Genomic DNA, 13,704 nt, shown 5'->3' on the forward strand with positions numbered 1-13,704 from the left:
TTTTCAGAATAAAAAAGAAACCATAATGAAGGCTACTGGTTTTTGCTGCAAAATTAAGAAGCGAGTGTGACAAAGTGTCCAGAAGAACTGTGGCTGGTTCTGCAAGATGCTCAGGAACACCTACAGCTCATTTCCTTATAAAACTGCACTCCTTGTACCGGAGACTACTAATTTTAAACAACAGACTCACACCAGACATTAACTTTGTTTCATTTATTATGGCTTACTGTTGTTTACAGTATTTTTTTAATGTTGAAATATGCATTATCGCAGGATACCACTACCCCAGCTGACTAGGGGTGAGAGGCGGGGTACACCCTGGACAAGTCGCCAGATCATCACAGGGCTGACACAAACAACCATTAACACACACACATCTACGGTCAATTTAGAACCACCAGTTAGCCTAACCTGCATGTTTTTGGGCTGTGGGGGAAACCCACGCAGACACGGGGAGAACATGCAAACTCCACACAGAAAGGCCCCCATCAAAAGGCCCCTGTTCTAGGTTCGAACCTTCTTGCTGTGAGGCGACAGTGCTAACCACTACACCACCGTGCCACCTATGTTGAAATATTTCATTTCATTATTGATTGTCATTTTTGCTCTAGGGGCGGCACGGTGGTGTAGTGGTTAGCGCTGTCGCCTCACAGCAAGAAGGTCCTGGGTTCGAGCCCTGGGGCTGGCGAGGGCCTTTCTGTGTGGAGTTTGCATGTTCTCCCCGTGTCCGCGTGGGTTTCCTCCGGGTGCTCCGGTTTCCCCCACAGTCCAAAGACATGCAGGTTAGGTTAACTGGTGACTCTAAATTGACCGTAGGTGTGAATGTGAGTGTGAATGGTTGTCTGTGTCTATGTGTCAGCCCTGTGATGACCTGGCGACTTGTCCAGGGTGTACCCCGCCTTTCGCCCGTAGTCAGCTGGGATAGGCTCCAGCTTGCCTGCGACCCTGTAGAAGGATAAAGCGGCTAGAGATAATGAGATGAGATTTTTGCTCTACAGCATTTCATTTCTTTACATGTGCCTAAGCCTTTTTGCACAGTACTGTATAATTAGTTCAATAAATAATGAAGTAATATTTTCTTTTTTTAGATAGTATAACCAACTGAGATAATAATCAGAATATTGAAATAATTATACTTTTTTTTTTAAATATCGCCAACTTGGACCACTGGAGTCACATCCAAACGAGTCACTTATCGCGAGATCGCGTCCTGTCCCCGCCCTCAACGCGCCCTTTAAAACGCAGCAGCATTTCTCCCTCCATACTTTCCCCACGTCTACCACTACAGACCCGCCCCCTGTCCCAGGATTGGTGAGTAGGAACATCGATTTTGTAGTATGATTGGTTGGTAATTTTACCCACTTGATGCTGTCCAATAGTAGGGCTTGTTACTAGTGTCGCCGGAGACAGTTTAGGAGGCGGGGAAATGTTAATTTTGCGCCTTGTGTTATGCGCAGTAGTGTTGCTGTCCCGCCCCCGCGCATCAGAACTGGGCAGAATCGCTGCTAGCTGCCGGCTTGGAGCTGTTTTCCATCGGGCTCTACAAAAACAAACACCATTTCATTCCGGTCGTAATTGGTGACGTCAGATACATCATAACAGGTATGTCTGCCTTTTGTTTGTAATGTTATTGAGCTAGGCGGTGAGGTGTCGGAGAGATTAGGGGATTTCTCACCATGGCGAGGAGCTCTGTGAGCTCACTGCTGGAGCTGAGCTTCACACTGGGCCTGCGCGCCCGCGCGAGCTACTGACTCCCCATATGCTGTGTCACAGCAAGGGAATGAAGAGCAGACTTCACTGAGGAGAGAGAGAGAGAGATGGATTTATGGATAAACTGGGCTTTTTAGAGAGTGGGTAAGTGTATATTGGAGTAATAATCCTGTGTATGATTTGGAACCGAAACCAGTGTCATGTTAAAGCTCCTCACAGCTCCTGTGTTGAGCTGCTAGCCGGAGCTAACCTGCTGTAGCTGAGCGCACGAGCTCTGTTTCATTAGGAATTCATCACCCTCTGAACCACAGCGTTGGGTTTCTATAAAACCAGCTGTGTGTGATGCAATCTGATCTCTCTAACTCCCTTCGACTGAGTTTTGTCAAAATGAGGAAGCGACATTAGCCCTTTTCTTAAGATAAGATTGAGGAAATGATTGACAGCAGCGTGGATCGTGACAGTGTGCGCACGAACACGTCCACGTAAATCATAGTCACGTGATCAGCCTTCATCTGACGCTTACTTATCAGGCCACAAGGTGAAATGTATAAATCCAGTCATCTGGAAAGGGACTCGACATTCATCAGGTCTGACCCTTTTAACTGTAAAATAAATTCGAACACCCCCCCGAGTTAGAGATCTATCCCAGGGCTCAATCCTGGGACCATTACTATTCAACCTTTATATGCTCCCACTTGGACAAATTATTAAGAATAACTCAATAAACTTCCATAGCTATGCAGATGACACTCAGCTTTACTTAGCTATGTCACCTAATGACTATGCCCCTCTTGAGTCTCTTCATAGATGCATTGACCAAATTAACAAATGGATGTCTCACGGTTTTCGTCAGCTGAACGCAGATAAAACTGAAGCAATTATATTTGGCAAAAAGGAGGAAAGGCTTAGGATTGCCACTGTTCTTGAAACTAAGGGGCTTAAAGCAAAGGATACTGTCAAAAACCTTGGTGTCCTTATTGACGGCGAACTTAACTTCAACAGTCGTATGAAAGTGGTAAAAAAAAAAGTCTGCATTCTATCACCTAAAAAACATTTCTAAACTCAGGGGTCTCATGTCAAAACATGATCTAGAAAAACTTATTCGTGCTTTCATCTCCAGTAGGGTTGATTACTGCAATAGCCTTTTCACAGGTCTTCCAAAAAAGACCATCAGAGAGCTTCAACTAATCCAAAATGCAGCAGCAAGGGTTCTTACAAGAACAAAAAGGGGTAGTCCATATCACTCCAATCCTAAGGTCTCTGCACTGGCTCCCAGTGAGCTATAGAATTGACTTTAAAGCATTACTTCTATTTAAAACATTAAATGGGATGGGACCCAGCTACCTACTGGATATGTTTCAATTATATGCACCAACTAGGTCTCTAAGATCACAAGAGAAAAACTTGCTAGTAATGGAGCACTTGCATGAGACGTCACAGCCGATCCAGATTGTGACAGACGCCATCTTGTCGGTCAAACACCATATTCCGCCTTCTACTTCTGGTTCTACTTCTGCTTTTACTTCTACCTTTTCTTCTGGAAAACCCTACTATATACAATTCTACTACAACGGCTGCGGCTACAAGCTCTCTCTACCTGTGCACGTTTTTTATGTTTTTTGTGTGTATTTTTGCGTGTTGTTCGTCTGTACTGGACTTCAATATCCACTACAACCGTATGGACTTACTGGACATTGGTTTCCAGCAGAAAATGACGGTTTGTAGCGATTTCCATCGCATGCACAACATTCCAGACGAGAAAAAAAAAAAAAAACATTCCGGACGAGATAGCGAGACCAGCGGGGTCTCCGTGGATTGTTATCGGAAGCAAAGCGAAGGAGGCGGCGCCGGGAGCGGAAGCAAAAGCGAGGCTGCAGAGCCGGCCTGTTGACTAAGCTCAGAAAACAGCTACTCAAATCTCCACTGCCAAGCCTCTACCGCTTCAACGCCAGATCCATGTAAACAAGACGGACGATTTGGAATTACAGCTGGAATTACCTTATTCTATAATCGGCTGGTCAGTGCTATACTCAATACTTAAGTGACTTACCCGTCCAATGAGGATTCTTGTTTACAAGATGCCACATCTGAGTCGCTGACAAATCCTGAATTTCTGCAGAGATAACTGTCCAGAGATTTATAAGCACGCAGTGCTTCACCACTGAACAGCGAGGGAAAGTTAATGAGGTAATTATACGCGTCCGGGTATTCCGCTGGCAGTTCAAAATCCGGTCGTGAAAACTCTGTCCGGTAAGCCATAAGGGTCACTAATCTGTAGATCATTTATTTTAGACATGTATCTAGTTATCTGTTCATTAGAAAAATGAGCCGTGTAGTCCGTCGGTTGAAATTGATCCATTCTGTACACGAGTGCAGCAGTATTCAGCGGTGTTTTTGACCGACAAGATGGCGGTTGTGTACTTTCCGGTCACGTGACTGCAAGATCTCTATACCAGCTGTCAAAACGAAGTGTGGTGAAGCAGCCTTTAGTTGCTATGCTGCTAAGCTTTGGAACCAACTTCCAGATGATATCAAAAATGCTCCTACTGTTGTTAGTTTTAAATCCAGGCTCAAGACAAAGCTGTTTTCAGATGCTTTCACTTGATTAATTTTTACCTAAAGTGTAATTAATTTCCTTTAATATAATTTATTTTGATTTTAATGATTTTACTCTATTTTAATTTCTTTTTAATCTAGGATTTTAATGATTTTACTTTTATTTTAATTCTTTGTTACTGTTCTTATGCTTTTATTTTTTGTGAAGCACATTGAATTGCCTGTGTGTATGAAATGCGCTATACAAATACACTTGCCTTGCCTATACAGAGCCCAGTCTATAAATAAATATTATAACTTTGACAATATGAGGTTTGATTTTCCTTTTTGAACCACTCAGTGCTGTTGATTTTTTTTTCTGATCTAAATAAACACCCACTGACTGTGGCGTGTAGCTTTTAATAGCATGTGCATGTTGTGCACTTCTCTCAGTCTACATACTTGGGAAAGTCCTGGGAGTGAAAGTCATGCCCATGTCTGTCCAGCTCTCTGAATAACATTGCTATTGATTGAATTGTCTATTGTGTTGAGTGGATACGTTACTTCATGCACTCTTCCTGTCACTCTGAACTCCAGCTAAAGGAAGCTAGTGAGATATGTAGGTGGAGCTGAGGACTGCAACAAGTGTGCGTGTTCCTGTTTCTGGTTTTTCCTTTCAGATGGGTTAAACGTGTAACATGTTGCACAACTGTGCACAATCTTTCTATTAACCCTTGTAAATCTCTCCGTGACTGGTGAGGGGTCTCGCATGCTGTCAAGAGAAAAGGCAGAGTGGTAAAGAGAGCCATTACTACTTTGGATTAATACACTCTCAGAATAAAGGGTACTAAAACGGTAGCCTTCATTGTCGCTGGGGTTGGCCACATTTTGTCCTTTTGGTATGCATGCTTTACAAGGAAAGGGGGCGGCACAGTGGTGTAGTGGTTAGCACGGTTGCCTCACAGCAAGAAGGTTCCGGGTTCGAACCCAGCGGCCGGCGAGGGCCTTTCTGTGTGGAGTTTGCATGTTCTCCTCGTGTCTGCGTGGGTGTGCTCCGGGTTCCCCCACAATCCAAAGGCATGCAGTTAGGTTGACGTAGGGTGGCCTTAGGCTGAGGTGCCCTTGAGCAAGGTACCTGACCCCTGACTGCTCCCCGGGCACTGTGGTGTGGCTGCCCACTGCTCTGAGTGTGTGTTCACTGCTTCAGATGGGTTAAATGCAGAGGATGAATTTCACTGTGCTTGAAGTGCGGATGTGACAAAGGTTTCTTCTTCTTGTATGATGTTCGGGTCTGTGGGACCCGTTTTCATTTTTTATTAAAGGAACAATATGATTTAATTATTTTTTTTCAGACTCTCTGGCCTTGGCTCGTTTTCTGTGAAGAACATGTATCAGAACACATTTTCAATGACCACACACTGTACACCCCCTCACACACGCATTTATATTACATACAGGATGTTTCTGGTCCACTGGACCCAGGGCTAATAAGCGTGTACCTTCACTCTGTCCTCCTGTCTGGGCCTGCTGTGTGTGTGTGTGTGTGTGTGTGAGAGTTTTGTGTTTCTGCCCCTGCCGTTCAAGCACCAACACCTGTCTGCTCTCACATTCCTACACGTTTTGCCCTCTGTCTTGAGGGAACCAAGACACAAGTTCCCATAAATTGGGGGAGGGACACAAATATAGCTTTTTCCAATGTGGCTCCTTATCACAACTGATCAAGATGGCCAAAAGATTCTCTGCTCAGATGGACTTGCAAGTTATTTTGGAAGAGAGAGAGAAGCTTTTGATGTAGAGGAAGATGTTTCAGAACGTGAGGATCACATTTCTAAAAGTTCAGAGTCTGACGGTGACTTTGAAGAAGATGAGATGGAGCATCAGCCAGTCCCAAAACGAAGACGAGCATGGGGATGATGTGTTGTATAGACTGACATGGTTACTGTATGTGTTCAGCTTGTGTTGTGTAAACTGAACTGAATGGGTTAAATTTCTAATGAAATTCAGAGAAATAAAAATCAGTTATGAAAAACCTTGCTTCATTTGTAAATTTAAAGATAAACATCTTTTTTTTTTTCCACTCATATCTTGACTGTAATTGATTTTTCTTTTTGTGAAGTTACATTTTATTAAAAAACAAACAAAACGAGTAGCTTTTTTTTTTTTTTAAATAAATGTAATCTAACAAAGGTAAAGGGCAAATATTAACCATATATGCTGTTTATGTTGCTTGTAATTGGGGTGAAGTAAACATCTGTTAAGTATTTAATGTAAAATTGTTTGATTATGTTGAATTTAAAGCACCAAAATGCAACGGGTCCACCAGACCCACCAACACTGGCTGAGTAACAAAAATACGAACACCACACAAGGGTTAATGGCCAGCAGTAGTGTGTCCAAGTTTTTGGACAGGAAGTGGCAAATTCCAAGAGACCAGGGAACGTATTAATGTGATTTCCATTTAATTATGTATCAGGTTGCATTCGCAGAGTATCTCATTTGTTCCCTGATGTTCACACACGGTTTCTTTATTGGCTTTATAGTTGCTCAGTAGTTCCTTGTCCTGTAATTTTATTTAAATTAAAAGGATTTGGATATTAATCATGTCCTGTCTCTTGAAAGCTTGAAGCCTCTAGAATTGGCTATATTTCTGCATAAATATGATCTAAAGCATCAGAGTTTGACAACAGTCCTAAAAGTACTTAAAGAAAAGCAAATTAAAGAAGTTAGACAAATAACATACTTGGTCATTTATCCCCCCCCCCCCCCCCCCCCCTCTATATTACATAGCATATTTCAAACGCTCATAACTTGCTATAGCAGTGACAAAATAGCTATGAAAAATGCATTCCTATATTTAATAAAATGAGAGAATTTTGATGACTTAAAAAAAAATTGCCTTCAGTTCTCCTTTAATCAGTGTACGTTATAAAATGTAGTAGTGACATCGTGCTTTTTAACGGTTTATTTTCCAGTTTAATTTTGGAATGGTTGTGACAAGTGAGTTGATGTTGTAGCAGTTATAATCTGTTGTTTGTGCACCAGCCTCACTTTTTCTCTCAAAGTTAGACAAAAAAAAAGCAGGTTTTTTTTTTTTTTTTAAAGTTGGGCGGCAAGGTGGTGTAGTGGTTAGCACGGTCACTTCACAGCAAGAAGGTTCTGGGTTCTAACCCAGCGGTCGGCGAGGGCCTTTCTGTATGGAGTTTGCATGTTCTTCCCGTGTCTGCGTGGGTTTCCTCTGGGTGCTCCGGTTTCCTCCACAGTCCAAAGACGTGCAGTTAGGTTGACGTGGGGCGGCCTTGGGCTGAAGTGCCCTTGAGCAAGGTACTTAACCCCTGACTGCTCCCCGGGCGCTGTGGTGTGGCTGCCCACTGCTCTGGTTGTGTGCGCGTGTGTTCACTGCTTCAGATGGGTTAAATGCAGAGGATGAATTTCACTGTGCTCGAAGTGTGCATGTGACAAAGATTTCTTCTTCTTCCTTGTGCAGTGGTAACTGCAACTAAACATTTCCTGTAACTATTGATCAGTCTTGCACATCGGCTCGGAGGAATCTTGGCCTATTCCTTTGTACAGGGCAGCTTCAACTCTGAGATTCTAAAGGGCTCACAAACTTTCAAGCACAACTGGTATATTTTCAGTGCGCCTATTTCAGTAACTCCCTGGTGGAGAAGTAATAAAATATTAATTTGGTCTCGATATAGACAGATTTTGATACTGATTTGTTCATATGGGAAGGAAAGTTCATTAACACATTTGAATATGCCAACTTCACCCCCAGTCCTGCCATGCTTTCTTTTGCCAGCTTTTTTTTTTTCCTTCACATTTAATTTGTTTGATGGCCTGTAATTTTGGTTCTACAGTTCAGTGGAACAGTCTCAGAAGGCTTGTCCATGTTGTTGGTGTCTACATGTTTTGCCAGACCAGACAGGCCTTGCAAATCAGCAGTATTCCAAGCAGTCAGTCACTCGAGAACATTGTTTTCCTGCCTTATTTCCATGCCACAGGACACCCTAGCAGTGTCAGTGCATCCTGTTCTCTGAAGCGTCACATTTTAAATAGTGATTCTGCCATGTGCTTGTCAGTCCAAAGTTCAAGCAGTCAGTGTTCCCGACTGAGACTGTGTAACAAGGATACAGAGTACACGAGTACACACACCCATGCCTATACGGTAGGGATCACTGCACTTTGTACTGGTGGAAATGTGCTCGCTTTGGAGCTTGTATGATTGATTGATTTATTTTCTGGCCTACTGTGTATGACAGAACCGTCAGTCAGTATGTCAGGATAACGTATTACTGTAGGCTAGAAGTGTATAATATACGATAAGTATATAATTTTGCTCATCAGCACAACCTGATAGGCTGTTCTCTGAAAATAAAGTGATGGTATGGTGTGGCAGTTACAAACCTAAAGCTGATCATTTTCAAACAATGGCACATTCTGAAGTTTGTGTTCTTATCCCACAGCAATTTAAAGGAGAACTGAAGTCATTTTTAAACTTGGTTTATTTCTTAACGTGCTATTCAATTACGTTTTCAGTTTTAGTAACCTTATATCGTGACTCGTATTGGCAACTCATTGCAATTAAATATTATACTTATCGGCCTGTTCGGTTTTTAGCCATGTTGAATTTAGTTCGTTTGATCCACAGCAGGCGTTGCTTATCCGTGCGATCTTCACAAGACTTGTGCGAGACTTTGAAACGGGAAGTGTTAGCCAGGTGTCAGTGCTGCCATTTTGAAAACTGTCTTCGTTGAGAGCAATGCCTGCCGTTTGACAGCAGTCAAAACAAACAACTTCCGGCTTGATTACATCAGCATTCGAAGGATGGCGCGCATCTTTTGACAACGTTGGCAGGTGTCGGTCACTTTGATTTCCGCTGTACGTTTTACTTCCTTCTTACGATGACTCGCACCGGTCTCAACGAATCTTATTTACAGCCATTGCTTTGACATATGGACTGATATATTACATAGCATATTTCAAACGCTCATAACTTGCTATAGCAGTGACAAAATGGCTATCAAAAATGCATTCCTATATTTAATAAAATGAGAGAATTTTGATGATTTAAAAAAAAATTTGCCTTCGGTTCTCCTTTAATCAGTGTACGTTATAAAATGTAGTAGTGACATCGTGCTTTTTAACGGTTTATTTTCCAGTTTAATTTTGGAATGGTTGTGAGAAGTGAGATGATGTTATAATCTGTCGTTTGTTCACCTGTTTTCTCTCAAAGTTGGACAAAAAAAAAACAGGTTTTTATGTTGCAGAGAAATCTAGGTGCAAAGTCCTCTGTAGTGGAAACTCAAGGTAGAAAATTTACTGATGTTAAAGTGCATATCACGGGTAAATTCAGGAGCAAGATCAATGTAATTCTCCTATTTTATATTAAACTTTGTTCAAATATCTGTTGCATTTTGTGCAGGTTTTTTTTTTTTTTTAAACTACCTTGCACAATACCAGAAAAATTCAGTTGAAATTAAGCCATTTGAGGTGAATTGGTCCGCCTCGGAAAAAACTTGGCATTCGGATTTCCTGGGAAACACTGATTTTCATGACGTCGCGTGCGGGACGCCTCCCTCTGAATCCTACGTCAGCGCTGGTTTGTTTGAGAAAACGACCTGGTGGTTTTCTGCAAATTTCTTCAACGTTATCGTGTAATTATTAAAATGGTTAACAGATGTATCGTAGGAGGGTGTAGCAACACCAATCTTGATGGGATTAGTACTCATCGTTTTCCAAAAGACCGGACAATGAGCGAGAAATGGGAGCGCTTGGTCTACACAGGCTGTGCACTGAAACCGTGCAAAGCTCTCGCAGCCTGTTGGCGCTTCCGCAGGTAACGTCACGAATCTGGCTCCAGACTCCCTTTGGATTTTTCCAGACGCGTTTTTATTTTTTTCTGCTGTAGACAGATGGCCTTGTGCAAAATTACCCTTCTGGATGAGTGTGTAAAGGGACATACTTTCATATTTAAAAAAAAAAAAAAAAAAACGAAATTGGTCCAGGACATGCCCTTTAAAGTGCAGGCACTTGAGGCTCTTTCCATAAGTGTTAAACATCTCCTTACAGAATTTCATTTAAAAAAAAAAAATTTTTGAAGTAATTTTTTTATAATTATTCTTAGGTTCTGATGTTTGTCTGCTGTATAGGTCCCTGTGAGCGAGTTGTTCACATGGATGAGCTGGCATATTAGAATGAACTCCGTAATATAATCCTGTGATTGGAATTACAGCCAGCAGGACTGACGGAGCTGCTGTTATAGATTTAATCAACACCTCCTGACCAGTCAGATTCAAGAACCTACAGCACTGTGGCATAAACTCTCTTATTCCACGCTGTGTGTTCGGGTCTTTAACTAGTTTAGTTAGTGTTTTGATTCCTGGCAGTGCGGAGCTATGTGTGGAATTTTCTTGCGTGAAAGAAAATGGATATTGGTTTTACACGATGCTGTTGGATAAAGTGACATTTTAAACAGAATAAAGAGTAGTTGGACCATACATGTGGTTAATTAACTGCCAATGTCCCGACTGAAGGTTCTGCAATGGACGATTATTCCTATTCTTCTTATTAGGTTAATAGCATTGTCCAGATTTCCTGCACTGGGTATATTGGGTAGGTTACACAGGATGTGTGTTTCTGGCTCATCACCACTGAACCAAAACATTTCACTGGCACTTTAATATAAAAGAATAAGGTAATGTATCGTAGCTGTGTAGAGAATTGTAATAGTCACTTTGGGTTTTTATGTATAGAGGTTTTGTTTTTTTTTTCCGGTGTACAATATCTTTATGGGTGAACACAGCATGGTACTGATAAGCTACACGCACTGATAAATTAAACACATCTGTTTTTGATTGCTTATTGGGCAACATGTTTGATAGGCCTTACATTGGACCTGAAGTTATCAGAAGGATCAAACTATGACACAGTTCTTTTGGATGTTTCCTTAAAACATTCCATGGCAGAACTATACGCTCTTAGGAAAAACAAAAAAACCAAGGTTAGACGAAATCTTCATGTTGTCCATGTGGAGGAGGAGCTCTTGTGTAGAACATTTGTTTTTTCCAGTAAGAGAGCTTTCTGAGTAAGCTCCGTTCAGGAAGCGAAGAATATTTATCCATGCAAAGAATGCTTAAGGATCATGCTATCACTTGATCCAGCAAACCGCTGCCTTTTTTTTCCATTCAAGTGCTGCTTTTTCAATCTCAGTCCGGTTTGAGCTGCAAGTAGGAATGTGTTTAGCCTCGATTCAAGGGGGACAACTTTAGATTGCTTTTCTTGAAGTTTAACCAAAAACGTTAATGCAGGATTTCACTGACTTTTGTCTGGCAGCGTCTCTAATTAGGAAATGTTTGAAATAAACCAGGTGTAGCGAAACCTATAAAATTCCATAATGGTTTGCTTCAAAGTCATGTATTTATTTAGCTCTAAACTACCTTCTGTTGATTTTTAATGACAGATTTACAGCTAAATTGCATCATAGATGTCTGACAAGCTTGCTTTTACGCTAATGAAGCAAGACGGCTCCTTTGAGTGTCACTGTGGGACAGAATAGACGGAGGTCGCTTTTCTACCAGACGACGCGGCATGCCTCAACTTGGCAAATGAACCACGATTCTGCAGTTTGTTGCTATTTCCAAGCCAATTGTGATGTAGTTGTGCTGAATGGCATGCCAGGGCAAACCAGTGGAGCTAAAAATAGTGCTGATCACTGATTGCATTTGCACAGTCATTACGAAATCTTGCAGGAATTAGTTTTCTTCTTCCGAAGTTTAAGTAGCCTTTCTCCTTTCCAGTGAACTTTTGGATGTCAGTTTAATGTTCTACTTGAATTTCAGTGTTTTTGAATTTATTTACGCACAATGATTTCTTTCCTGTCGCCCTTTAGCCTGGTTTTCCATTGATCCGTGAGCCAAGCACAGTCCACTGTTGGGTTGTTCGTGCCCTACACAGGTTAAAACAAAATCGAACCAGACATTCTAGGGCATGCCCTTTGTGGTGTATACAACACCATGAGGTCAACTCCTGGTGTTTTTGTATTTTAAAGCTGTCTGTTAAACTCTGACTGGTGCTTTTTTTTTTTTTTTTTTTTTTTTAAATATTCATTTATTTTTAGTTAAAGATTTATAGTATTGACACGGGCGGCACGGTGGTGTAGTGGTTAGCGCTGTTGCTTCACAGCAAGAAGGTCCGGGTTCGAGCCCCGTGGCCGGCGAGGGCCTTTCTGTGCGGAGTTTGCATGTTCTCCCCGTGTCCGCGTGGGTTTCCTCCGGGTGCTCCGGTTTCCCCCACAGTCCAAAGACATGCAGGTTAGGTTAACTGGTGACTCTAAATTGACCGTAGGTGTGAATGTGAGTGTGAATGGTTGTCTGTGTCTATGTGTCAGCCCTGTGATGACCTGGCGACTTGTCCGGGGTGTACCCCGCCTTTCGCCCGTAGTCAGCTGGGATAGGCTCCAGCTTGCCTGCGACGCTGTAGAACAGGATAAAGCGGCTAGAGATGAGAAGAGTATTGACGCACTTTGCAAGGTTTAGAAGCTCATGCTGCCATCAAGACAGGCATGCTAATTTAGCATGCCTTAAAATGAGCGCTGCCTAGTTTAATTTTAAGGTCATTTGTTCCATTTTTGTGGAGTATCTCATGCCCATCATGTCACCATTTTCTAACCTCCACAGAGTCTTCTCCTACTTTCACAAGTAGCATTATGTAACAGGAAACAGATCCCCATACTCTGCCAGGATACAGTTAGCCCTGGGTTAGGAATTGTTGTGAGCTGTATATTTTTGTGTTTTTGTTCATCGTCTGCCTTTCTTTGCCTGTCCAGAATGGCGATCGACATGGCTGATTCACAGTACCTCCTCATCCTGGCCCCATCACTGGTCATCATTCTCATGTTCCTCTTCTTCTGGCTGTTCATGAAGGAGACGTCCTACGATGAAGTTCTGGCTCGCCAGAAACGAGATCTGAAGTTGCCACCGGTGAAGACAGATACTCGTAAAAAGAACGAGAAAAAAAAGAACAAGAAGAAGGATGTCAGTGGTGGCGGTAAAGGGGGTGAATCCGAGGAAGAACTCCGGGACTTTGAGCTGGTTGATGCCACCAGCTCGACCTTAAATAACGAGGTCCCTGAGGTGGTGCCTGCGCCACTGCCTGTTTCTGTCCCTGTGCAGTCAGAACCCCCAACAGGGGTGAGAGAGAGGAAGAAGAAAGAGAAGAAGGCAAAAGCTGCTGCTGCTGTGGCAGCAGCTGCTTCTCCTCCTCCTGCTGCTCCTGTCACCACAGAGAAACCAGAAGTCAATGGCTCAAAGCCTGCTGTCTCTAAGGAGCAGCCCGTCCCCCTTACCAAACAGCCCAGCCCACCCCAGGCTCAAGCGCCACCTCCAGCTGCAGCTGAAACTACTGGCAAGAAGAAGGCGAAGAAGCAGAAGATTGATACTGGTAAGCAGGTTTTACGCTGAA

The 13,704-nt window shown here is 42.5% G+C and overlaps 1 protein-coding gene across 5 annotated transcripts in view; it reads left to right on the forward strand.

Annotated features, from left to right (window-relative positions):
- Nucleotides 1–1,462: 1,462 nt before the first annotated feature.
- Nucleotides 1,463–13,704, forward strand: part of ktn1 (kinectin 1) — a 57,912-nt gene continuing 45,670 nt past the window's right edge. The window contains exons 1-2 of one of the 5 annotated variants that reach the window (XM_060934240.1): nucleotides 1,463–1,602; nucleotides 13,070–13,683. In XM_060934240.1, the coding sequence (XP_060790223.1) occupies nucleotides 13,071–13,683 (613 nt within the window). In that variant the 5' untranslated portion in view covers nucleotides 1,463–1,602; nucleotide 13,070. Of the gene's footprint in view, nucleotides 1,603–1,677; nucleotides 1,855–13,069; nucleotides 13,684–13,704 lie in introns of those variants that run through there. The other 4 variants (XM_060934241.1, XM_060934239.1, XM_060934238.1 and 1 more) reach the window with 4 other exon arrangements.

This window comes from Neoarius graeffei, chromosome 11 (genome assembly GCF_027579695.1).
Source record: "Neoarius graeffei isolate fNeoGra1 chromosome 11, fNeoGra1.pri, whole genome shotgun sequence".
Taxonomy (NCBI): domain Eukaryota; kingdom Metazoa; phylum Chordata; class Actinopteri; order Siluriformes; family Ariidae; genus Neoarius; species Neoarius graeffei.